Source organism: Schistocerca gregaria, chromosome X (genome assembly GCF_023897955.1).
Source record: "Schistocerca gregaria isolate iqSchGreg1 chromosome X, iqSchGreg1.2, whole genome shotgun sequence".
Taxonomy (NCBI): Eukaryota; Metazoa; Arthropoda; class Insecta; order Orthoptera; family Acrididae; genus Schistocerca; species Schistocerca gregaria.
This window is the reverse complement of record NC_064931.1, coordinates 132,010,236-132,038,160: the sequence shown is the minus strand read 5'-3', so window position 1 is coordinate 132,038,160 and position 27,925 is coordinate 132,010,236. Positions and strand designations below refer to the sequence as shown.

The following is a 27,925-nucleotide window of genomic DNA, read 5'->3' as shown; positions in this document are numbered from 1 at the left end:
ATCTCCGCCCTTCTTGATCTGAAATCTTACAGAGCCAATAGTAGCATCCCAGCAGACACAACAGGAGACACTTCATATCCCTCTGGCCCACTCCTCATCACCTTCTTCCTTCCCAAAATATAACAGATAAAAAGTCAAATAGATGTCAGTGGTTAAAAGAGGCAAATATGTTGGACTGAATAACTATCTAATCATCTTCTCACCTAAAATGGAAGGAGAAGGGAAAACACAAGACAAGAAAAGAACAAAAGAATGAACTAATTCATTGGTACCTATCAAACTGGAAATCTCCTTGCCAGTAGAAGAATGTATGGACAAACACACAGGAAGGATTGGTAAACTGTGCAGATCAACTTATATCATTACTTTCATCTTCACTTACTACTCTGAGGCCTTTTCAGTGATTTTACAATAGAATTTTACTAGCTACTATCACCCTCTGGAAGAAAGTAGACAGTTAACCACTAACTTTCCCACAGTATGTATAGCAGTACGAGAATCGTGATTTTTAGAAGACCATCTTCCTGCACGTAGAGGAGGATATCATGTACATGGCCAAAAATAGAATAAACACGGAATGAGCATTCAGAGGTGTTTGCTCACAAATTAAATCAAACACCTTGAATGAACAAATATCTATAAATGGTACACTCAAAGCAGTAGCCATTAGAATACAAGTGAGCATAATGATTACTATCTGTAATATCTAAAGTCCCCCTGACTGAGACATTACTTACAGCCTGTTTGAATGGGTTACCCCGCCTTTCATTTACTGGGAAATTTTAATTCCCATAAACACATATGGGGCACTGAGATAATGACTAGTAGAGGACAACTACTAGAGAGATTATCATCAAAACTTGATGATCTCTGTCTAATAAATTTGGGAGCCCCAACAAATTTTGGCACCGAATATGGCTCCTACTCTGCAAACAGGCTTGACAGTCTGCAGTTCTAACTTCCCACCTATGATCCAATGGAGTGTTCATGATGACCTTTGTGATATTTTAGTGGTACCAAATCTACAACACAACAACTGCTTACCATGTTGGTCATGTGAAGAGCCAGTTGGAATACCTTCACCGCTTAAGTGTAGATCACAATAAATATAGAGAAGAGCTTCATTAAAGTAGTGGAAGACACAACAGAAATGGTCATCCAAGTTACAGACACAGTAATATCAATATTTTCAGTTTGACTTGTTTGGAAACCTGTTCCATGGTGGTGCAAAGGGATCCCAGATGCCATCAGAGAGCAACAAAGGGCTCTATGATAACATAGATGCCATCTCTCTACTAAAAATTTAATTTTATTCAAAATATCAGGTACAAGGTAGAATGTTGGGAACAATGTGTTTCTTCCGTGGGATTGCGTACTCAAACTTCACAAGTGTGGTCCAATTGCAGCAGATTAGTGGACTTCGGTATACTAATAGACTTCAGGAAATTCTCAACATAGGAGAAATTAACACCAGTTCCTCTGACATTGCTGAACTTTTAGCAAGGTATTATGTATAAATGTTGTCATCTGAGAATTACCATCAAATTTCACTCAACATCACCTTTTAACAGAACGTAATACCATACGTTTTATCTCAACAGACCTGGAAACCAACAATGCACACTTTAATGCCTGGGAACTAAATAATCCTTTAAAACAATGTAGAGCTACAGCTCCAGGATCAGATGATATCCATAGTGAAAATCTTCAATGTTGTGGTGAAAATAGTAAAAACTCTGTTCTAAAATTTTTAAACAAGATATGGCAAGAGTGAAAATTTCTCTCCCTGTGGAAAGTGAGTATCACAATACCTATACCAAAACCAGGTCTAGGCCCAAAAAATAGAAATACTTACAGGTTGATCAACCTAACAAATAACTAGGATAAACTATCAGAAAGGATGGTTCATCCATGGCTTTATTGTTGTTGTTTGGAATCTAGAAATCTCCTTTCCCAGTCCAGCATGTATCCTGATCTCAAACTACCACTGAACATTTCATATGATTGGGGTATTTTCAATTAGAGATAACTTTGTGCACCACTGATATTTAATCATAATATTTTTTGATTTACACAACACGTACGACATAATGTGGCAGCGTCACATTTTATCAACTCTGCATGAGTGGTGTTGATGAGGAAAGTTGATCTTGTTTTATACAAATGTTTTTAATCACTTAGACCATTTAGAGTCAGAGTGGGCACAGTCCTTAGTAAACAATATGTACAGAAAAATGGAGTCAACAGGGATTGGTTTTAAGTGCCACACCTTTTGTGATTGCAATAAATGGCGTACTACAAATGGTGGGACATATGATCACACCAGCATTATGGGTAGATGACCTTTGTTTATTTATTGTTTCTAATTAATTCTTCTACCAAATTCTGTAACAATTTTAAATTTTTTTCAGTTAAATTTAATCCAAAAGTTTTAGTGGTAGTGCTAGTAGATGTGACTTTCACAACAAATGTCATAGTCAATATTTTCAGATTCTGGAACCCACTTACACATCAGTATCTCTCTAAAAAGTATGTTGTTAATGAAAGTATAAAACAGCTAACAAAATTTTTATTCTCTAAACTTCTTTTGTGATGGTCATAAAGTGACTCTCCTTACCCCTTCCCCATCCCCCCCTCCCCAATTGACCGTCTGCATTATTGAATATGCATCAGTATTGCTAGGGTTAATTTCTTATGGTCAACTTTTAAGATCTGACCTTCACTCTTCTAAATTTCACATGAAGTGTGGGCTGTTGGAGAAGGATGCCATAAAAGTAAAGCAGTCATCAGTCTGAAGCTTGTTTCAAACATGACTGCACTTTACTAGGCATGGTCCTGTTGGAGGTGGTATGCTGTTGCCTTCCTTTGACCTTTGAACTGACTTACTTAGCCAGTTATAGGAGGACCACCAGTATAACATGGGTTCTCTATTATGGTGTAACTGAGCATTTTTCTCATGAACAGACATTGCCAGAGGTGAAAGAAGTGATAAACATGTGAGTACTAAAAGGAATCTGCTAAATTTCAATTACATGATAAATCACACAAATCTGAGGGCTGTGAATTCAACTAAATATTTAGGGATTTCAGTTACAAATAACTTCAACTGGAACAGTCAGATAGATAGTGTTGTGGGGAAAGTGAACCAAAGACTGTAATTTATTGACAGAATGCTTAGAAGATGCAACAGGTCTACTAAAGAACTGCCTACACTACACAGGTCATTCCTCTTCTGGCACATTGCTGTGTGGTGTGAGATTTGCATCTGATAGGATTGAGGAACAGCATTAAAAAAATTCAAAGAAGGGCAGATCATTTTGTATTATTGCAGAATGGGAGAGAGTGCCACAGGTACGATAAGTGAGTTAAAGTGGCAATCAGTAAATAAAGGCGTTTTTCTTTGCAGCATGATCTTATTGTAAAATTTCAATCACCAACATTCTCCTTCGAATGTGAAAATACTTCATTGGTGCCCACCTCCATAGGTAGAAATGATAATTACAATAAAATAAAAGAAATCCAAGCTCATACAGAAAGATTTAAGAATTTGTTTTTCCCACATGCTGTTAGAGAGTGAAACAGTTGAGAAATAGCTTCAAGGTGTTTGATGAACCCTCTTCCAGGCATGTAATTTTGAACTACAGAGTAGTCATGTACATGTAGATGTTGAGTGACAGACAGAAACCCTACAATTGACAGGGGATTGAACCCAATGCCATTGAATTTGTAGTCCGACTCTTTACAAAGAGCCACCTTACGTGGTGCATAATCTATCCACCATGTGCTGTGATCCTCTACACCTACAATGAGTGTGCATTTATGTTTGCTTTCAAAATCCAATGCAGTAGTCTCTACATTGTGAGGGGAGCTCACAGTTGTAACCCCCACCTCCCTTCCCCCCCCCCCCCCCCCCCCAACCAACCACACTGCCGATGCAAGAATTGCTGCTTTCCTATGTGTGCCTAGTAGTAATTAAGTAATTACCTAACCAATTCAGGGCACTGGGACTCTGAGAAAAGGCTGCTAAGCCAGATAGCCTTTGCCATGTTAGGGTGCAATCCGTGCGGAGAGCCTCCAATCAGAGCGAGTGGCATACAGCCAGACAATCTGTAGTAAAACAGGTAAGACTCACCCACACCAGTTTCTGTGACGACATGGTCATCTCCACAGAAAGAAAACAAGATTTTGGTGGAGACACTTACAATTCCATAGTGTTTCCACCTTGCTATGCTTCGGGATGAGCATCAGGTAAGGAGAAATGGAGGCAGATTGTTCGCCAAATTCGTGGTATGCTCTAGAACTGACGGTGAATCTTTTGCAACAGTGAAGCCACAGTTTTTCATTGGAAATGTTGAGGATATGTCCAGAGAAGTTGCTGCAGAACAGAAAATGAGAAAAGGGTCTCTGTTGATAAAAACTTTGAACACAACCAACCATAGACACTTCAGGCTTGTCACAAGCTTGGTGATACACTAGTTACACCTCTCATCATAACAAACTCTATGAATTCGAGGTCTCATCTTCCACCTAATATCACAAGCAGATGAATTGCACACTAACCTAGAGAGGCGTGGAGTGAATTTTGTTTAGCACATTCAGAGAGGACCTTAAGATAATAGGGTGGACATGAAGCTTTCGTCCTAGACATCAATGGAAATATTTTACCTGAAAAAATTGGGGTCATGTTTTGGAGATGTGATGTCAAACCCTATATTCCTCATCCTATGAGATGTTTTAGATGCAAGAGGTTTGGACCCACGTCCTCCCTCCTTACTGAAGATGCTAATTGTGGGATGTTCAGAAGGACAGTGCATGTGGGCAGATCCTGTGAACAACTCCCTACATGTGTAAACTGCCAAGAACACCCCCACTCCCCACCTTCCACCACCCTTGTTTGTCATTATGTTCAGTTTTAAAGAAGGGAAAAGAAAATCCAGGAATATAAAACACCTGACTGTCTGTCATATCAAGATGCTAAGAGAAAGTCTGGATGACTCCACCAAGCCAACATTACATCAAACTTTGTAAATACTATCATAAAATCCACACCTAGTGCAATGAGAAAGTTGCAAACACAAACTCCTTGCCCTAGCCACATGTCAGTGCCTGTATTTCAGTTGGGGAAAGGGACATCAGCTGTTTTGACAGCTTCAGTGGTAACCACCCCATCGACGCAGCTGGAGATGTCTCGTCCGCGCTGTCAACAGTACGCTAAACTCTAATCTTTCTTCCTTCCATCCTTCAGAAAACCAACTGGCAAGCTTTCACCTCCAAAGCTTCTTTCAAAGCCAGTCAAGAAGAGAATATCAAAGGAGTGGTACAAGATGCTATTGACAAGATCATACGTGCTGTGGAAGCAATGACACCCTAGTCTTCAGGCCCCCCCATGCCAGAAACTTGTGCCATAGTGGTCTGAAGAATAGCTACAGCTATCAGAGAGCATAGAAGTGTGCTTCAATGACACAATCACCATCATTCTATGGAGCATTTAATAGCATTCAAGAGACTTTGAGCAAAGGCATGGTTTTTAATAAAAAGGAGAAAGCAGGAGTGTTAGGAATGTTATGTATCATCTGAGGGTCTCCACCTCATCATCTCAAGTATGGACTAAACTCCACTGCATTTGCAGCCATTAACCATCCACAGTAGTTCCTCCCATATTCCTCAATGATGACATGTGTATTGATTCCACAGTCATTGCTGTACACTTTGCTGAAGTATCTGCATGCAGTAACTACCATCCAAATTTCGTGACATAGAAAAATCTGGTGGAGCAAAACTAATTATTCTTCCATGCAGAAGGTCTTGAATCATACAGTGTTCTATATAGTGAAGGCGAGTTTCACCAGTGCATTAGCAGAGTATCAAGATGCAGCCTCAGGACCTGATAAAATCCACAGTTAAATGCTTAAACAACTTAGCGAAACAGTATAAAACACCTCTTCATGTTTTTAAATATTATTTGTTTAGAATAGGGATTCCCCCCTACCCCAATAGTGGAGGAGTATTACTATTCCTATCCTGAAACTGAGAAAAGACCCACAAATCTTTACTAATTATTGACTAGTCTCCCTAACAATCAGGTTGTGTAAATTATTTGAAAGAACGTCAACCAATGACTTCCTATCTGGAAGCTAGAGGACATTTACCATGGTTTCAAAGTGTCTTTCAGGCACTGCAATCCACCAAAGAACATTTGATAGATCTGGAATCAGTGGGTCACAGTGCTTTCATGTAACACCAACACCTGATGCGAGAAGCCCACAGTGATGAGTACTTAAGCCATACTCAGTGTTGCAAATGGTTCACATAGTTTAAAAATGGCCAGACAGAAGATAAGGTGACACTTGTTTAGGATGCTCTTTGATGTCTACCGATGACGCTCATGTCAGGAACGTGCATGCTAATTGAAGACTGATTGTCAGAAAGATTGTAGAAGAGTCTAACATTTCAATTGGATCGTGTCATGAAATCATGACACAGCATCTTGGAATTCGTTGTGTTGCCGCTAAGTTCATCCCACAGGTCTTGAGTCAAGACTAGAAAGACTTTTGCCTCACAATCTGTGAAGAGGTCTTCTGTCATGAAAATGAGGATATGTTCCATAAGAGAATTGTAACTGGTGATGAGATGTGGTGAGTTTATGGTTACAATATTGAGATCAAGGCCCAATCTTCACGATGGGTTCGGAAAGACACTCCAAGGCCAAAAATGCTTGTCAGGTCAGGTCCAATGTCAAAGCCATGCTGATAGTTTTCTTTGACTTTGAAGGATTAGTTCATCATGAATTCATGCTACAGGGACAACCTATTAACTGATGATACTATTGGGATGTGTTGCGAAGCATGCAAGAAAATGTGGAAAGGAAATGGCCTGGAATGTGGTGAGACAATTTATGGCTCCTGCATCACAATAACACACCCACACATTCATCCCTGTTGGTGCATGACTTCTGCATAAAAAATGAAATCACTATGCTGCCTCATCCTCCGTACTCTCCAGACCTGGCTTCTGCAGACTTTTTTTTTATTTCCAAAGTTGAAAACCACCTTTCAAAGGATAAAGATTTGCAATGATAGATGAGATAAAAGAAAATTCGCAGATAGTATCTGCAAGAGGCATACCAAGACTGAGAAATGGTGTTGGGAGTGGCATATCAGTTGTGGAGGAGAGTATTTCAAAGGAGACCAAGCATAATAAGTAACAGGTATGAGTAGAAACATTTTGTGGACAAAGTTCTGGTATTTTTTGAATGGATCTCGTACACCCACAAAAAACTTGGACCATTTACTTACTCCCTTCACGGGATTAAGAGGACAAAATTCATTTTGAATATGAGTTGCAATGTCTATCTGGCAGTTCCTTCAGTCATGAAGAACTTTTTTTCTGAGATATTGGCTTTATAACATTGACACATTTTGGATCATAATAAATTATTGTGCAAATTGTCTTCCATACAAGTACAGCAAAAATTAAATAAAAAAAAAGAAATAAGTCTTTCCTGTTCTGTACGTAAAGATATATTATTTGAACAAAAAGGGCCAGAAGTGTATGTAAAGAAACTCCCATTTTTCAGGGATTTTTTCAAGGACCTCACATTTTTTTGTTACAATTTAATAATTTCAGTAATATTTCCATAATCTTAGTATTGTCATAATTTAGGTTAATGTGTTCTTTAACTACAGTATGAAGTAAGGCAAAAAATTTTCTTACAGGCAATGACCTTCCACACAGGCTACTGTGAAACTGTTCTTTTTGATAGCTGGAAAATAAGTTCTGTGAATGGCCTTATAGGTTCTATGATTGGAATTCTCTGTATGGCTGCACTATATGAAGGACTGAAGTATTACAGGTACTCCTTCCAACTACCATAAATTGGTTGACATAAGATATTATAACATAGATACTGATACTGCCTTCTTCTTTTAGAGAATACCTGTTTTGGAAGACTTACACGGGTTTGCAATATAGATCTGTTTCCGTTCCAGCAGAAAAAAATGTGGTTTCAGAAGACAATCAAGTAGTTGAGTAAGTACCATATATATGTATAATTAAAATTATAAATGAAATAATAACCAAACAATGGAAACTCCAGGTAGGAATATCAACAATTTAGGAAAAGGACATAAAGAAGACATGTCAAGTTGCAGACAGGCACAATTAAGATACTCACATAAACCTTTTGGCCACAGAGGGAAGGTATAAACAAATCTGCAGCACAGCCATTGGTACCCACATGGTACCCTCCTATGCCAACCTTTTTATGACCATCTAGAGGAGACCCTCCTAGCCTCCCAAAACACCAAATCCCTAGTCTGGATCAGGTTCATTAATATCTTCATGATCTGGACTCAGGACCAAGATACCAAATCTTTGTTCTTCATGTGGTCCTCCTCAACCTTCCTAAATGTTGACATGCCTCTCTGATGGCTCCATTCACACCTCTGTCCGCATATAAACCACCAACAGTACCTGCATTTTGACAGCTGTCATCCCTTTCACACCAAAAAATCCTTCCAATTTAGCCTGGCTACCCGGGAATGGCATATTTGCATCGACAAACACACCCTTGCTCAGTTTGCTGAGGGTCCCACCAAAGCCTACACAGAGAGGCACTATCCCCCAGACCTAGTTGGCAGACAGATCTCACATGCCATTTCCCCTCACACCCTGAATCATCCCACCACTCCAAAGAACCAGCCACAAAGGAATCTCTGCTTCATCACCCAGTATCACCACAGATTGGAACAACTGAACCACATCCTTCGTCAGGGCTTTGATTACCTATCATTGTGCCCTGACATGAGGGACATCCTACCAGAGATACTTCCAACCGCTCCTAAATTGGTGTTCCATTGCCCAACAAACCTCCTCAAATTCCTAGTCCATCCCTATGCCACTCCCAATCCCAGCCTCTTGCCTCAAGGATCTTATTTCTGTGGATGACCCAGGTGCAAAACATGCCCATTCCACACACTCAGCACTTCTTCCAGTCCTATCACAGGTTTATCCTTTCCCATCAGGGGCCAGACCACCTGTGACGGAGGTCAGTCATTTACCAGCTCTGTTGCAATCATTCCACAGCTTTTTATGTTGGTATGAGTGCCAACCAGCTGTCCACCAGGATGAATGGCCATTGCCAAACTGTGGCCCAGAACAAAGTAGACCATGCTGTGGCACAGTTTGCAGCTGAACATAACACTCTTGATTTCCATGGCTGCTTCCATACCCAAGCCATCTGGATCCTTAATTATCCCAGCCTCAATCTAACTGTCCCCACACCCTCCACCCAACAGTTTCCACCAACCTCTGTCCTATCATCTCCTTCCCATTCTCATCTCCCACCCTGTTTATTTACAGCCCTCTGGCGACACATCCACCTCTCTTTCCTTGCGCCTCTCCTTTTTCCCCACCTCCCTGCCCCACAACCCTCCTGATGCTGCACTGTTGGCAGTCTAGGTACTGCACGCACTACCAGACAGCGTTCATCTTATCTCCCCACTCATGCACTACTATTCCTTCCCCTTCCCCACTCCCTCCAGATTGCTGCTTGCATCCCACTTGATGTTGCATTCTGGCCCAAGATGCTGGAGTTGGTAATCTTGTGTACATAAGGTGTGTTTGCTTTTGTGTGTGTGTGTGTGTGTGTGTGTGTGTGTGTGTGTGTGTGTGTGTTTTACTGGTGAAGGCTGCGGCTGAAAGCTTTATGTGACATGTCTTTTTTAGGGTAAGTCAATCTGTCTTTTCCTACAGTGTTAAATGAAATAATATTTATTTCTGCTAGGAGTGCACCACACACACACACACACACACACACACACACACACATACATACACACACACACACACACACACACACACACACACATGCAAAAATCACTCTCACTCACTTGAACACTTTACAAGTAAAGTATTTTTCTGTAATTTGTCTCTTAGTTCTGTGGGACTTAGCTTTCTCTTTTTATGTTTTAGTGTTGTGGTTTTTTCTTGTATAAAAAATGTGATTTTGACAAACATATGCCAACTGATGTGTTTGCAGTGCTGTTAACCATGTGACAGTCTTCAATTCACCAAGTAATTGTGTTTTTTATTTTTTTAGTATAAATATTTTTAAGTATTAGTAGTAGTAAAATATTGGTTAGTATTTATCATAAACTTACTCTAAAATCATGAAATTAATGTACGTTTTCAGTAAACTAATTTATTTTTATTATTTTACTCTCTTTCATGGTTGCAGCGTCGTAGGAGAAGTTATACATAAGCAACCGTAAGTTTGGTTAACTTTATTTGCACACTATTTTCTTTGTAGTTGTTGTTTTTGTTTCTTCCTTATTTTGCTCACGATTTTCTCCCTTACACTTATTGAGTATATAATCTGTTCAGTTATACTTAGGACTCTTTAAAACTGCATTGTCTCTCTGTGATGGTGATTTTATTAACACTTCTGAAGTTGCAGAGTTTGTCATTTTCTGAGTGTATTTCACTCAGGAAGTGAACTAATAATTATTGTAATTGTCTTCATGTATGAAGCCATATTAATTTGCACTCTTACTCTCTTGATGACTTGGGAAACTCATAATATAAGATTATACAATCAAAATTATGAGGAAATGCGAATGTACATTTTGACATTGAGTGTAATTGTCTTTAAAATAAAGAAAGGCATCTATACTGCGTATAGTCATTACAAATTGTAGAACTGCAATGGGTGTCAGTACATGTATTCAGGTAAAATTAACTGATGGTTAAAACCACATTTAATGATGAAAATACTGGCACTAGAGATTGGTGTTCCCTCAACTCTCACCAAGTGAGGTGGCACAGTGTTAGCACACTGGACTTGAATTCAGGAGGACAGCAGTTCAATTCCCACCCAGCCATCCAGTTTTTGATTTTTCACAGTTTCCGTAAATATCTTGAGGCAAATGCCAGTAAGTTTTTGCTCAGTCTCTAATGACCTTGTTGTTGATGGGACATTAAACTTTAATCTTCCTTCCTTCTTTCTTTTCTTTCCGTTTCTTTTCTTTTTGCATGGGCTGGTCTTGTTCTGACACCACAGACAAGACCCTAGAATATGTGTGTGAACTGTTTGAGGTGAACAGACATATTCTGTAAAAGATATTGCAGATTTACTTCCCTTGGATGTCGGTCTGATCAAATAAATTGAGTCATATTTTGAAATTACCTTTCAAAGCTATGTGAAGAAAATCAAAATCTACCTAGAGAACTGTCTTAACTCAATAATGGATTTCAAAATGCTCAAATGGCTGTAAGCACTATGGGACTTAACATCTGAGGTTGTCAGTTCCCTAGACTTAAAATTAGAACTACTTAAACGTAACTAACCTAAAGACATCACACACATCCATGCCCGAGGCAGGATTTGAACCTGTGACCATAGCAGCAGCGCGGTTCCGGACTGAAGCATCTAGAACCGCTCAGCCACAGCGGCTGGCAATGGATTTCATTGAAAGCATTCTACTGTGTTTGGAGGGATGGATGGATTGGGAAAAAGGAGGGGGGGGGGGGGGAGGGTATCTCTAATAATATGGGCCAACATTGTCAAGGGCACCCTTCCTTATTGCAGTGTACTTCTTGACACTCCACTTGCCTGTTTTATTGCTAACTTTCAGAACATACTGCCCAGTTAGAGAAATGGATTTTCATATGCAACAGTATGACACCAGTATGACCGTTACTTGTGCACACCTCAGTGTGGCAGCTCACGAACACTCTACCACCACATTTGCTGAGTACTGCTAGATAGGCAGAAGTAGACCAAGTGTGTGGTCCTGACATTCATCAGACACAAAGCCACTTGTTTAAGCCACCTGTCATTTCAGAGTTTTGGTTCACAATATTCCAGTTGACATAGATACCAACTATTGTACACAGATTATTGTTCCACTCCCCCTCCACCTGATCAGGTGCTGTCATTTATTGATTTTAATAGGCACAAGAATTGATAGTCAATTATCTGATCAAGTGCTGTCATCTAGGCACAAACAATAATAGTCAACTATTATTTGAGTATCAGGTAATAGCTGCAGAAAACCAAAAACATAGCGATGCAAAACTGTGTGTTAAGCCACTGTTGCTTTCATAGCTGTATATGTATGCAATCAAGGACATTATGATGATTGAAAAAGTTATATTTCAGAACCACTAATAGCTGTTGATGAAATATATCTGAATTATTGACCAGTTTTGATCCTCTGACTCTCATTGGGCACCGTAAAATTATTTAGAGTGGGCTGCGTGGCAGATTTCTAGAGTGCCAAGGGTGGCTACTACTATATAGTTCATGTAATTTTGGTAGCCTGTTTGCACAGGGAATCACCTTACAAAATTTATACTTCAGTAGGATGCCTTAGGAATGTGGACCATTCCAATTCTTTGTAATCAATTTGTTATAAAAACCGTGTTCAGCAGGTGATAGTACACTGATGGGTTGGCCCAGAAAATGGTTCAAATGCCTCTGAGCACTATGGGACTTAACTTCTGAGGTCATCAGTCCCCAGAACTACTTAAACCTAACTAACCTAAGGACATCACACACATCCATGCTCGAGGCAGGATTCGAACCTGCGACCGCAGTGGTCGCGCGGTTCCAGACTGTAGCACCTAGAACTGCCCGGCCACTCCAGCCGGCGGTGGATTGGCATTTTGCTGTGAGATTGTGTAATTTTTTATGTACTGAGATACTGGGTTAACTATGTTTTCCCTTCTTTTTGGTAGATCTTTGTATTTTGTTTGTTGTCACTTAAAGTGACCCTGAGCTAAATAAGTAATGATATAGTGCATCAAAATTTGCCATGAAGTGTTCACTAAATAGGTGAGAAATTTGATAAAAGTGTAGTCAAAGACTCCTGGCATAGTGCAGGTTTTGTCCCATTACTTCATAAAAACATCCTACTACTACACTCTTCTTTTAGAGGACTTTCAAAAACTATTACGTAACAGTTTTCAAAATGCTATTTTTGCTTCAGTAACTCTGTAGATATAATCACAAGCATTACATATGCAAAAAATTAAAAAAAACTTTACTTGTGTATAACCACTTTTCAGAAAGGCTTGCTTAATAGCTTGGGTAGTTTATGAAATATTAGGGATATCCATGTAGTATAAGGTACCATGTAAATCGCTGTGTTTGAACCTGTACTTTTTTCTTTCAAATGTTTGTTGAAGGATTGTTTCACATCCATGTAGAAGTTTTTTGTATCTTAAAGATGAAATTAAATAGTCATCTTTAATAAAAAATCCTTTCATTGTCTAGCTAATAAAAACTTATGACAGACTGGTATGAGCATACGCAATGTTTGTGTATTTAAATTGGTAATAGTGGTCTGATACACTATTGTTCTGTGGAAGTTATTGCATTTTTGTGTAATATACTCTGTGCGAACTGGTTGGTAGCCTATTATGTTACTGAGTTTGTTACTCTTTTTTTTCTGGAACACAGGTCATATCTTACTGAAACTCCCATTTGTTGGTATAATTTTATGTAGTTCTAAACTACCAATATTCACTTATGCATAAGATAAAATTACTTTTGGCTGATTTGCTTTCTTTTTTCCTGTACTACTGGACTGGACATATATACTACCAGGATATATGTTTCGGATTTAATTTAATGTAGCTGCTCCCCCGTTTTGGCACAGTGAAGGCTGTGGCACTTGGTTGGCACTGCAGTCCTCCCAGCAGGTATACCTTTTACATGGTTTTCCACACACATAATTTTAATTTGGAAACCCTTTAGTATTCACCACAAGCCTGTGCAGTTGACAGATGGTCTAGTGATTAAAAATGAACAAGATTTTTCAGATATTAAGTATTAAACTCAAATTATACTCTTCATATCTCCAGTGGTTAAACTGAACTTAAACTTGACAGTTGGTTTGAACATTCATTGTTAGGCATAGCCGTATTTGATAGGTCCTCAGCTTTCTCCAACCATTGTACTGATTTGTGCAGCTAATCATAATGGGATCCACAATTTAACATGGACACCAAACTATGATACAACTTAGTATTTCTTATTCTCGTGAGCCATTGCCATAGGTGAAAGAGGCAGTGAATGATAGATAAAATTATTGGACCAACAGAGGGTTGAATATTGAAGTTTTTCATACTTACTTACTTAGTCACATTTACACTTGAAATACCATTGAAAAATTATAAGTAAATTTGAGTGGTATAATTAAACCATTGGTACATAACGACATGTGAAGGAGTGTCTGGAAATTGTGTGGTTGGTTTGTTATTTATTGCTCAAAGAGGACCATAGAAATAAAATTAGCAGTACATGAAGGAAGGCAGGCACAAAACTTAACTCTGCTATTATAGAGAATATCTAAAGTGAAGGTTGTCTAGAGGATGCTCAGTGTAGAACTTGAAAATAGAAAGTGGAGATATTTAGAATTCCCTGAAATCCAAGCTCATTTTTAAGGGAAAAGGCAGTGTTCTCCTTTTCCTGTGCTGCTCATTATATTGGTTTTGAAGATTCTTTAGCATCACTGCTGCCAGTGGTTTGGATCTGCCATTAGTGTGCATATTATTAATTGATTATACTAGTCACCTTAAATAACACTCTGCACTTGTGCAGAACCACTTTCATTGAGATAATATTTTTTCATATCATGAGTGGTTTCTTAGGTTTAGGCAAGTATCCAAAATTTCTGTATAACTACTGATGATTGAGTCCATGAAAATATATTTCTGTAACTTCCGTAATAATGTAGTGTAAATTGTAGCAGAAAAAAATGTATCTGCATTTCAGGTATAGTTAAAGTTGTGGATCATGTCATCTTAGAGTCAATTTTCATAGTTCATAGTGAAAGCATGTTCCTAATTCATAATTAATGCATATGATCAGTTGTAATTTCCACTATTAAAAAAATTAAGCATTATCTAAATCTTCTGAAATTGTGTGCGCATTTTATGAGAAATGGAGGACATCTTGTTACCCTGTATAAATTTCTCAGTATGTGCAACAACAAGGGTAACCACAGCCATGGTCTCTGAACTGATAGTCCATGCTACTGCAAACATCATCAAACTGTTCGTGCAGATGGTGGTTGTCTTGCAAACGTCCCCATCTGTTGACTCGGGGATTGAGACATGGCTGCACGATACATTACATCCATCCGGATAATATGCCTGTCATCTCGACTGCTAGTTATACGAGGCCATTGGGGTCCAGCACGGTGTTCCGTATTACCCTCCTGAACCCACTGATTCCATATTCCGCTAACAGTCATTGGATATCGACCAACGCGAGCAGCAATGTCGCAGTACGATAAACCGCAATTGCAATAGGCTACAATCCGACCTTTATCAAAGTCAGAAATGTGATGATACACGTTTCTCCTCCTTACACGAGGCATCACAACAACGTTTTACCAGGCAACGCCGGTCAACAGCTGTTTGTGTATGAGAAATCGGTTGGAAACTTTCCTCATGTCAGCACATTGTAGGTGTCGCCACCGTCGCCAACCTTGTGTGAATGCTCTGAAAAGCTAATCATTTGCATATCACAGCATCTTCTTCCTGTCAGTTATATTTCGTGTCTGTAACATGTCATCTTCGTGGTGTAGCAATTTTAATGGCTAGTAGTGTAATAATCACCTTTAGCATTTCATATTCAGGTCTGTTTTATGCGAAAACACCTTCGCAAAGTAATTTGCCTGTCTAATTTTTAATGTCTGTTTATAGCACCAGATTTCAAATGCTTTCGAATTTTCCCTAATTTTCCCCACTGATGATGCTTCATTGTTGCTTATCTGCTTAAAATTCTTTAATAAATTTAGTACTTAATCTTAGAGATACATTTTACATCAGTAGATTTCTTTTGTTGAAGAACATTTTGTTTTTGCATTAATAATGTCTTGAAAGTTCTCTTCCTTAATAGAAAAATCACTTAACTACATTGTGATTAGTTTCGTTCTGTAATTTTTTAACAGTTAGTAGTACTGTGTTTCACTTTCCTTGAAGCTTTAACAATAAAGCTGGGAAGCAGGGACTGCGCACTGCATCCTTGTCTTGGTACCTTGTAGGAAATGCAGACTTCAATGGCTTTTCTGATTTAGTATTGACACTTAGTTCTTGTAAAGATCTGTGAACTTTTTGTGAGCCATTCAGGTGTTATTCATTTTATTTACTTACTTGTCGACCCATGGACAATAGCATTCTTCATGACCCATTTCCATGTGGTGAATGATTTCACATAGCCAGTCATGCTGGTAATATGTGTCACTGCATTCACATCATGCTTGCAAGATGACATCAGCATGAGGTGGGTTTCGAGAGTTTTTAGCAGTGGATCTTGTGCATCATGTGTCATTCTGGTGCATCGTACAGCACTGATAATAGGAACATAAGTTTGCGAAAATGGTCTGCAAATAAAGTTCAAATTAAAATTGTAGGTGTTTGGTGAATCATCTTCCCCTACAAAATACAATATCCATTACATGGATGTTAAAATGCAGGGCAGTTTAAATATTAAGGAATATATACATATAATATTTTCTCATTTTATAAAGAAATACATTGAACTGCTGATTTTTCTATTAGTGTTTTTAAGTGACAGGCTCACACAGGGTGTTCCTTCAGAGTTATCAGGTGCAATTTCTATATTTTTTGCAGCTATTTGCAATTTTATTTTGGCAGTGAGTAGCTGGAGTCAGCACAAACAAATACGGCTCATCACATCTTTCATGCAATGCCCAGTGGCAATGGAAAACATCAGTTTGTTTCCCATTACAAACAAAAATGATTTTTGGAGCTGAATTTCACATACACATTCAATAGAACAGTCCCAAATTAGTCTAGCGTGATATTTGTTTTATCAGTGTTTATTAACAGGGATGGTAAAACAGGAAAAATAGTGCTGCTGTTGACTGGTGGTAGCACTCACCATTGGCCAGGAAAGTTCACAGATATTTATTTGGGCTGACTCCAGCTATACATTTCAAAAACGAAATTGTAAATATGTGGCAAAATGCCAGAGGAATCACCTAATGACTCTTAGGAGAGACACCATACATATTGTTCACAACTCTTTGCTGGTGAATTGCTGTTCAGTACTTATCATAATGGGAGGAGATAAACCACTAAGCATTTGCCTTGTGTCCATTATCTTAGGATAATTGTTAATGTTTTTTCTGAACAAAAATTGTGTACTTGAGAGTTGATACTACATCTGTTGATATGCTTCTGTTACAGGCGCAACATGTTCAGTTCAATGCACTTCTTCCAGACCTTTCTCCATGTAGTGCAAATCATCCTGAGTTACTTCCTGATGCTGATATTCATGACCTACAATGTATGGCTATGCATGGCTGTTGTTATTGGTGCTGCACTAGGATATTTTTTGTTTGGTTGGAAGAAATCTGCAATTGTCGATGTAACTGAACACTGTCATTGACAGATATTTATTTGCTTAAGTGTAAATTATGACTATGATGGATATATTTTAGCTTAATTGTTGTTGAGTGTTGTCTTGTTCAGGAATTATGTTAAAGCTTGAGATGGACTGCATGTAGCATTACCTCAGTCCAATATATATTTTTTATATTTTTGATGCCTTCGTGACTCTAAAGTCGCAGATTTAAGTGTACAACTCTTTGGTAAAATTTTAACAGTTAGTAAGAACTGCTAATATTTTTATTGCGTCACATTGACACGGTCAGTGATTATTTTACAGCATATTTTAATAATGTACTGTATTAAAATCAGGGAAACTATGAACATTTATTTAGAGCAATTGTTTGTGAACTGGAATTTTGTAGTAATGAAGTAGTACATTCCGAGAATAATTCTGTTGGCAATTTAGTTTGTATTTCTTAATAGTATGAAAAGGAAACTTATTTCAATTTTGAAGCCAAAATAAAAACTTATCAGTTTTCTTAAATAAGTGATGTAATGATGAAAACTATAGATACAAATATGGCAAGTTATCCGCTCTATCTCATTTTGTTATGTTTTATTCACATCTGTCAGCTGTTTTGTGATGATGTTATAGTTACTTTCGGTTTGCATAAAAGAAAAGCATCAGTTTTCTGTAGTGACTGGACACCTTACAAAATCCGGAAAATATATTAGTGTTTTCACTGTATAGTTCTATGGGGAGTTAATATCTGCAGGCACTCTCTAAGCCTAACATTGATGTTACAATATTTAACCAAAGCTACTTCTGACTTATACATCAAAGCATCAAAAATGTTGCTGGGTAATAATAATTTTCTGTGGTACTCTTCTGCAAAATTATCTGTCAGTTATGGTAGAAATATTAAATAATGTGCCTTACATTGAAAAACTCAAATAAAAGTGATAATAATGTACACAATGGCTTCCATGTACAATTTCCTGTTGTTAATCATTGTGTATTCAGTGTGAGTAGACATTCAGGTTTTTTTTCATTTTTTTTTAATTTGTGAGAGCTGGAATGACATGAAAATTTCTTTTTTTACAACACAGAATCACGTTAACATGACATTCCATCCTAAATATTTGTTTGCTTGTTTTTGATTTGCATAATGTTTGTGCCACATCAGATACCGGCACTTGAACCATCTCCATAATATGGAGAGAATATGAAGCTGAAAAAAAAGCCAGTTGTTACCAATATGACTTGTTAATGTATTCATACATGTATAAAAGATCTGACAATAGTGTACATTACACTGTGAAACATAACTGTTTGAGACCAGTAATAAAGAACACGAAGATTTTTAAAAATATTTTTAAATTTCTTTTGACAATAAATTGAGTTCTTATACCAAATAAGGTATTGTTTTTGTAATTAAGTAATGAAATTTTTCCTCTGGTGAAAGGGTGGTGCATTAATGGATCTTGAATCTTGTAGTAGCATGCTGGGATCAAAAGATAAACCTAACCACCACTAACAAGCCCTATGCCCCTCCCCTCCAATAACAAGCCCTCATCAACCTCCACAGTTGATAATTTAGTTATTTACTAAATTATTTACTTATATTTTTAATCTTCCAGCCATCTCGTTTTTAAAATGATTTACATTTTCTCTTTTTACCCTCTCCAGTATTACGTAATTGCATTATTTATTCCATTTTTCATTAGTCTTTTTAATCCACTTTTACTACTTACTTTGCCCCTTCTATTATCTCTGAATTGAAACTGGCACAGGGCTTACCAGTGTAAATTTTCGATGCTCTACTCTCTCCATGACCTCTTCTTCATTTTTATCCTCCCTCACTCTCAAATGTAAGTCCTTCTCAAATGTGAATCCAAGTGACTTGCATCCTCTGGTTTCTAACATTCACCAACCAATCCCTCTGACCTCCATAAAGAAAGAACATATAAGTTCAAAACAATAAGATTACTTGTTTTTACTTTCAGTGTTTCTGTAAGTATATGAGGCATTTCACTTCGTGAAGGTAAGTTCTGGCCAGAGCCATCTTGTCATGTTATGTGAGAGAGCATAGGAGGTTCACATATAGGGATGATAACTGTCTGGATTAGTTTTACCAGAAGTAAATGTTCACAAATTAGGTCATTAACATTATTGCCATCAGATTTGTCTTCCATATTCTTGTAAACATCTTGCCTCCTATCCCTTTTGGAAGTAGTAATACCATCAATTAATTTGAGAAAGACCTGGAAAAAAGCTTCTTTGAAGCAATTGGAATGTTTTCTCTACTTTCCCCAAGTGCCTGTTTTTAATGTTTTCAATTGCGACGGAAATAGGAATTTCAACAGTCCCTGTCACATAGAAAGTAAAAATCCATGAAACATATTTATCATGTGTATAAACATCTGACGCAGTACTGTTTTTTTAAATTTCTGGAAGATAGTGCATACTTACAGGTTCATAAAAGGGAATGACGATAATGACTAAGCAGGAAGTAAGTCTCGACATTTTTCATGTGGCTTTCAGATGGGAAAGAAGAGGGTGTTCTCCAATGGACACTAAGTGCGTGTGCAGACATGGTGTATAGTGCTGCAGACAGAGCAGTGTGAACGTCATTTTTCCCCACAAACAATGAAAACACCTTCATAACTAAAGTTTAAATAGATTTACAAAGTGTGACAGAAGTGCACAATGGTGTAACTGCTACAATACAAATATATCTTCTATAAAAGTACAAGATTGAAAACATATCACACAGCCTGAAAAAAATAAGTATCCAGCCATGACCTGAAGTCATACATGATGACTCTGCACACCATGATGCAGGAGTAACAACACTGGGACCTCTTAAACGGTCGTCACTGTACTCACCGAAGACAGTCATCCAGGATAGTGCGGAACCGCAACAACAATGCATGCCATTCATCAGCAGTCCATGCTTCCCAGTCACTACAAATGCTACATGTGTGTTGTGGTGTTAACAGTGGCCTACACTTGGGACAATTTCCCTAGTTTGGCTGCTGGTAGCCTATGACTGATAGTGCAGGATGACAGAATGTTGTAGTGAGACTGTTGTTTTTGGATGGGAGGTGCAGACGTGAAAGGGTGCAAAATACATTGTCACATTTCATGGGTAGACACAATCAGCTGAAACCTTGAGGACAATTGTGCTTGCACTCACATTCCCACACAGTCCGACATTGGGCCACTGTCTCATCTGAATGCTCCACTAACCAAGATATTGCAGGATTCAACCAGCTGCCCTAATGGAAACCCATAGTGAGGCTCCTGATAACGTTTCACAGGAGTATGCGGACTCTGTATCATTCAGTGATTACTCAACATCTGATGCTGGTCACAATTCTTACATACCCTAGCAGGCCAGCAACAACACTAAACATGAACACCACTAATGCACATTGGTGCTAGTTTGACCTGTAACAGAGAATTGCAATTATAGTATATTCCATTAACAGATATGTAAATGACATATATGAAGTTACACTGACATCCTCCCGTACATTTCAGATGCTACTGCATGAAAATATGAGTAGCATGCTGAAAACAATGCTAATATTTAGCTTGTAGTTCACTGTGGCATTTCCAATAAATACACATAACAGCATCACACAGTTTTGTGTAACTTTCAGCAGTGTGTGACTATAAAAGTGATAAGCATCCTCATTCTTACGTTACTAATAATTGTTAACAAACACTGTTGATTACTGCACACAGGTCTTATCCTTAGCTTCTGATGACAAAACACCCTATTGTATTTTTTTTCATAAAAACACAAAATTCAGTAACTGACTAAATGAGGAAATGTTCACTTAATTACTGTGGTCTGTTTCCGGATTGGTTGCTCAGTTGTGGTAGCTCTCCTCTTTCTGTTAGTATGATAAAAATATTGGTCTACTATCCAAATCTGTCTTCCATTCATGTAACTTTTTATTATTCACATTTAATGCACATTTTATTCTAGGCATAATATTTAAGGAAATATTCCTAATTTTAATGAATCAGTGTGCCTACAATTTTTCAACATTTTGAATTGCCTCAGTATGGCAGTCTTCCTGAAAACACAACTAACATGCACATTGTTTTAACACACTCAGAATTGTTCTAATTGAGTATTGTAGTTATGTTACCCTTTGCCCATATTATCTACTGAATATAATACCATGAATTTCAATTGTTTCTGCAACTTTTATCATACTTCTATATAAAATGTAACTGTCATATCACCATATTATCCAAACAGATGGCCACTATTATATTTCAGGATATTTGGAAATGTGTGGCATGGTTGTAAATTATGTAATTCATTTTCTGTCAGTCTGAGCTTATTACTTCAACAGGAATTTTATTGATATTCTAAGAGAAAGCAGTTTACTACATTAAATGTGGTTACTCGTGCCCTGTCCGTATCATTTGACAACTTACATGTGACATGACATCTGTACAAAATGGTCACCAGTGCTGCCAATCCTCATTACCTTAGACTCTGCATATGCTTCAGTAACCATTGTGTGATGAGAAAATGTGTCACAGGGAATGGGATCTTGACTTAACTGCCTAGAATGGTACAAATCTATATAAACTTCATCTCAAGGGTTCAGGTGGTAGCACTAACACACAAGCCCTATAACACAAGAAAGCAGTTCAGCCTCCCTAAACACAAAAATCGTTCAAATGGCTCTGAGCACTATGGAACTTAACATCTGTGGTCATCAGTCCCCTAGAACTTAGAACTACTTAAACCTAACTAACCTAAGGACATCACACACATCCATGCCCGAGACAGGATTCGAACCTGTGACCGTAGCGATCACCCGGTTCCAGACTGAAGCACCTAGAACCGCACGGCCACACCAGCCGGCCCCTAAACACATGCAAACAAAAATAATACAGGGTAACAGTAACAGAACAAAGTGTCGGCTTGTATATATATACACTCCTGGAAATTGAAATAAGAACACCGTGAATTCATTGTCCCAGGAAGGGGAAACTTTATTGACACATTCCTGGGGTCAGATACATCACATGATCACACTGACAGAACCACAGGCACATAGACACAGGCAACAGAGCATGCACAATGTCGGCACTAGTACAGTGTATATCCACCTTTCGCAGCAATGCAGGCTGCTATTCTCCCATGGAGACGATCGTAGAGTTGCTGGATGTAGTCCTGTGGAACGGCTTGCCATGCCATTTCCACCTGGCGCCTCAGCTGGACCAGCGTTCGTGCTGGACGTGCAGACCGCGTGAGACGACGCTTCATCCAGTCCCAAACATGCTCAATGGGGGACAGATCCGGAGATCTTGCTGGCCAGGGTAGTTGACTTACACCTTCTAGAGCACGTTGGGTGGCACGGGATACATGCGGACGTGCATTGTCCTGTTGGAACAGTAAGTTCCCTTGCCGGTCTAGGAATGGTAGAACGATGGGTTCGATGACGGTTTGGATGTACCGTGCACTATTCAGCGTCCCCTCGACGATCACCAGAGGTGTACGGCCAGTGTAGGAGATCGCTCCCCACACCATGATGCAGGGTGTTGGCCCTGTGTGCCTCGGTCGTATGCAGTCCTGATTGTGGCGCTCACCTGCACGGCGCCAAACACGCATACGACCATCATTGGCACCAAGGCAGAAGCGACTCTCATCGCTGAAGACGACACGTCTCCATTCGTCCCTCCATTCATGCCTGTCGCGACACCACTGGAGGCGGGCTGCACGATGTTGGGGCGTGAGCGGAAGACGGCCTAACGGTGTGTGGGACCGTAGCCCAGCTTCATGGAGATGGTTGCGAATGGTCCTCGCCGGTACCCCAGGAGCAACAGTGTCCCTAATTTGCTGGGAAGGGGCGGTGCGGTCCCCTACGGCACTGTGTAGGATCCTACGGTCTTGGCGTGCATCCGTGCGTCGCTGCGGTCCGGTCCCAGGTCGACGGGCACGCGCACCTTCCACCGGCGACAACATCGATGTACTGTGGAGACCTCACGCCCCACTTGTTGAGCAATTCGGCGGTACGTCCACCTGGCCTCCCGCATGCCCACTATACGCCCTCGCTCAAAGTCCGTCAACTGCACATACCGTTCATGTCCACACTGTCGCAGCATGCTACCAGTGTTAAAGACTGCGATGGAGCTCCGTATGCCACGGCAAACTGGCTGACACTGACGGCGGCGGTGCACAAATGCTGCGCAGCTAGCGCCATTCGACGGCCAACACCGCGGTTCCTGGTGTGTCCGCTGTGCCGTGCGTGTGATCATTGCTTGTACAGCCCTCTCGCAGTGTCCGGAGCAAGTATGGTGGGTCTGACACACCGGTGTCAATGTGTTCTTTTTTCCATTTCCAGGAGTGTATATATATTAAGGACAGATGGTATGTCAGAAAAGTTCTTACCTATATTGTGCAGAATAGTAGGAACCCTGTAGTCACTAAAATAGCTGAGAAATGGGTCTATACTATTGGAAACAGGCATATTACATTAGGTTACACTGTTGTAGAATGTTGCGTGTCACAAATTACGTGAAAAATTATGAAAAAGATTAATAGTTAACAGCAGAAGATGGCAGTATCCGCCCTAATTTTTGATACACACGTCCTTCCAAAGTGCATTAAGAAGATTAAGAGAACAGTCACATCTACCATGCCCATTTAGGCGTTTTGAGTGACAGTATTTTGCACACACTTGGCTACCAAACAGGGTCGAGAAATTGTCGAAACTGTTACTAAAATTGGCTCATGTCCAGTTTCACATCACATTAATTCTGGTGGAAGCCATACTGTATGGAGTTAGGATTTTCCTTTTTCCTTGGAGGAGGAGTAAGAGGAGGAGGAGATCCAGAAATTTGAAGTAGTCAGCAGCACAACTTTCCAATGTCATTCGTGGGTATAGTGAAGAAAATGACACACAAAGTTAACATCTCAAAACACACACACACACACACACACACACACACACACACACACACACACACACAAGTGATTCAAATATTAATACCTTCATTTAGCAATGCTCCTGCTATAAATTACATAGTCTTCCCTGAACATCCAACAAAGCCACCCCATATAATTAGCGTACAGCAGGTCCAGTGTACCTATCCAGCAGGTGACAACAAATTGATTAGTGTGTCTGTGATGGTTAACCCTCAATGTCACCAAGAGCTAAATGTGAGGTGTGGATAAAAAGCCATTTGGCCAACCAATCATAATTTTAATCTGATAAGTCAGATGAGCTGGCTACAGATGCTTTGTTGTTGTTGTTGTGGTCTTCAGTCTAAAGACAGGTTTGGTGCAGCTTTCCATGCTAATCTATCCTATGCAGTCCCCTTCATATCTGTGTAGCTACTGCAGACTACATCCATTTAAACCTGCTTACTGCAATCAAGCTTTTGTCTTACACCTTCCACCACCCCTCTTCTCTTCACTAACAAACTGAGAATTCCTTGATGCCTTAGGCTGTGTCCAATCAATTGATCACTTCTTTTAGTCAAGTTTTACCATAACACTTCTCTCTCCAATTTACCTCTAATCGTGACCAGTCTTCTGTAATGCCACAGTCTCCTCTTATTGTCTGAACTGTTTATCATCCATGTTTCACTTTCACAGAAGTACACTTCAAATAATTTCAGAAAAAAATTGTTAACACTTATTCCTAATCCAATTCCTTACGCATAATCCGATTTAATTTGACTACACTTCATTATCCTTATTTTATTTTATTTGATGCCAAATTCTCATCTCATACCTCTTTCCAAGATACCTGTTCTGTTTAAATGATCTAATTCCCTTCTTGATTGATGGAATTACAATGTTATTGACAAATCTTGAAGTTTTTATTTCCTCTCCCTAAACTTTAATTCCAATTCCAAATATTCTCCCTAGTTTCCTTTACTGCTTCCCAAATGTACAGTTTGAATAATATCAGGGATAGGCTACAATCATGTCTTGCTCCCATCTCAACTGCTGCTTCCTTTTCGTGCCCCTAGTCTTATAACTGCAGTCTGGTTTCTGTACAAGTTGTAGATAACCTTTCACTCCTTGTATTTTATCTCTGCTGCCTTCAGAATTTCAAAGTGTGTATTCCAGCAAACATTGTCAAAAGCTTTCTCTAAATCTGCAAATGCTATAAATGTAGGTTTGCCATTCTTCAAAGATAACTCATATAGTTAGTACTGCCAGATGTTTTCCTACATTTCTCTAGAAATCAGGCTGATCTACCTCAAAGCCAGTTTCTACTAGTCCTGTGAATAATATGTATCACTATCTTTCAACAATGACTTGTTAACTAATGATTCATTTGTATTAACAATTGCCTTTTTTGAAACTGGAATTATTACATTCTCCTGAGGTCAGAGTATTTCATGTGTCTCACATCTTGCATGGCAGGTGGAATAGTTTGCTCAAGATACATTCTCCCAAGGATCTCAGTAATTCTGAGAGAATTTGTTCTACTTCAGGTGTCTTATTTTGACTTGGGTCTTTTAGTGCTGTATCAAATTTTTCTTGCTGTGTCTTATCTCCCATCTCATGATCATTTACTTCCTCAATGTTATCTTCTAGTTTCTTCTCTTTGTGTAACCCTTCTATATATTCATTCCACCTTTTCCTGATTTGCTTAATACTGGCTTGCCATCTGAGCTCTTGATATTCATGTGGTTGCTTCTCTTTCCCCAATTGTTCCTTTAATTTTCCTATATGCAGAATCAGTCTTTCTCACAGTCACGTGTGCTTCATGCTTCTACAGGTGTGTGTGTGTGTGTGTGTGTGTGTGTGTGTGTGTGTGTGTGTGTGTGTGTGTGTGTTTCTTCCTCTCTAGCCATTTTGCGCTTTGTCAGTATCATTTTTTCGTGTGACTTTATTCCCTTCATCTGAATTTTTATGTTTTCCTCTTTTTGTCAAATTCAGTATCCGATGGGTTACCAAAGGATTTCAACTGTGTCTTGTCTATTTGATACTCTGCTGCCTCTACTATTTCATCCCTCAAAGCTCACCACACACACACACACACACACACACACACACACACACAAAACTAAAACAGCTCCCATGAAATTTTAATTGGTTCAAAAGCAATTTAAAGGAAATGAAACTCCTGGTGCAAGGAAGAATATTGTGTTTGAGTTTGCAGGAAACACAATGTAAATGTGCTAGCACACCTGTACAAAGAGGTAATACCCTTCACAGGCAGGACTGAGTGAAGTGGTGTAGTGTTTAGCACATGACTTGCATTCAGGAGGAACAAATTTCAAATCCCAATTTTCCAAAAATTGGCCGAGGCATATGCAGCAACAGTTTCCATGAAAAAAGTACAGGTAATTTCCTTCCCTGCTGTGTCCAATCTTTGCTCAATCTATAATGTCCTCGTTATTGACTGGACTTCAAAGCTTTAACTTTTCTGCAGGAGATATCACCTTACTGGGAAGAAGGCTAAAAATGAAGTTATTGTTTGTGATAAATATAACTCCTCAGCTGTTCTTCTGGTTAGCCTTCTAAGTAGTTGCTGCTCTAGTCCACACACTACATAAGTTCACAATACTATTTACCGTACAGTCGCAAAAAGCTTTTATGTTATGTCACACTCACTCACCCCTTCTACTGTGCAGTTCACACTTTCAACATCCTATGGAGCTCATTACCTACCTGCCTAAGGAGTCATGTTGTATAGGACTTCATGTCTGGTTAGCTGAATATAGTAAACAATGGCAGACTCTTGCAGTTCAGAATCTGCTGCCATACACCTTTAAAGCTGATCTCCAGCCTTGTAAATTCTGTTCACTGGGAAGTAACTGACAGTCATTCCAGTGACCAGTTAACACTCTGGACCCATCTACTACACAGAGCAGTCCTGGAATGGAAGCCACCATGAAAGGTGACCAAAAGAGCAAACTTGGTGCTGTACATCCAATTGTCTATTTTCCAGCATCAAGACAGCAACCCAGACTGGGACCCAGACTGGGTCGATCATATCGCTGATTTATCCAACATTCCCTCACCTCAAAAAAGTACTGGTTCCCAGAGGAAACAGCTTGAACATAGTTGGAGAAAAAAAACTGCCATTCTGTCATATAAGCCAAGTAGCATGGCAATAGTTTAAGTGGCAATCAACCGAAGATAATCTTGCAGCCTTTAAGGTTGAGAGAATCATCAATGTCCACTAAATAATCGGACAGGTGTAATGACAAATGTTCATAGACTATCAACCATTATAGCAACCATACCTCAAATCTTTAATTCAACTATTGGTAATCAATCACATTCGGAGAGACTGTTTGCAATTGGTTTACAGTTTTTCACTGTCGATGTGCTTCAGTAAGTGATGAACTTCGTGAACATTGACCAAAAACAATTGATGTTGCAAAACATACTGATGCTGTTGTCAAAAAAATTGATGAGGATTGGTATGTGACTTACTGTGAGACAAGAGATTATTATTTGGCTTACAAAAAGATTGCAGTTTACTCAGTTCTGCATGAAGAACTATTCCTGACAGTCTCCACAATTTGAATGAAGCCCAAAAACTGGTTCAC

General features: G+C 39.1%; 1 protein-coding gene across 5 annotated transcripts in view; it reads left to right on the top strand.

Moving 5' to 3' along the window:
- LOC126297410 (high affinity copper uptake protein 1-like) overlaps positions 1–18,740 on the top strand; it is a 142,472-nt gene extending 123,732 nt beyond the window's left edge. For 3 of the 5 annotated variants that reach the window (XM_049988172.1, XM_049988170.1, XM_049988171.1), the window contains 4 exons: positions 7,716–7,852; positions 7,930–8,028; positions 10,238–10,267; positions 17,224–18,740. In XM_049988172.1, coding sequence (XP_049844129.1) covers positions 7,716–7,852; positions 7,930–8,028; positions 10,238–10,267; positions 17,224–17,425 — 468 coding nt within the window. In that variant the 3' untranslated portion in view covers positions 17,426–18,740. The remainder of the gene's footprint in view (positions 1–7,715; positions 7,853–7,929; positions 8,029–10,237; positions 10,268–17,223) is intronic. The other 2 variants (XM_049988174.1, XM_049988173.1) reach the window with 1 other exon arrangement.
- Positions 18,741–27,925: the final 9,185 nt, after the last annotated feature.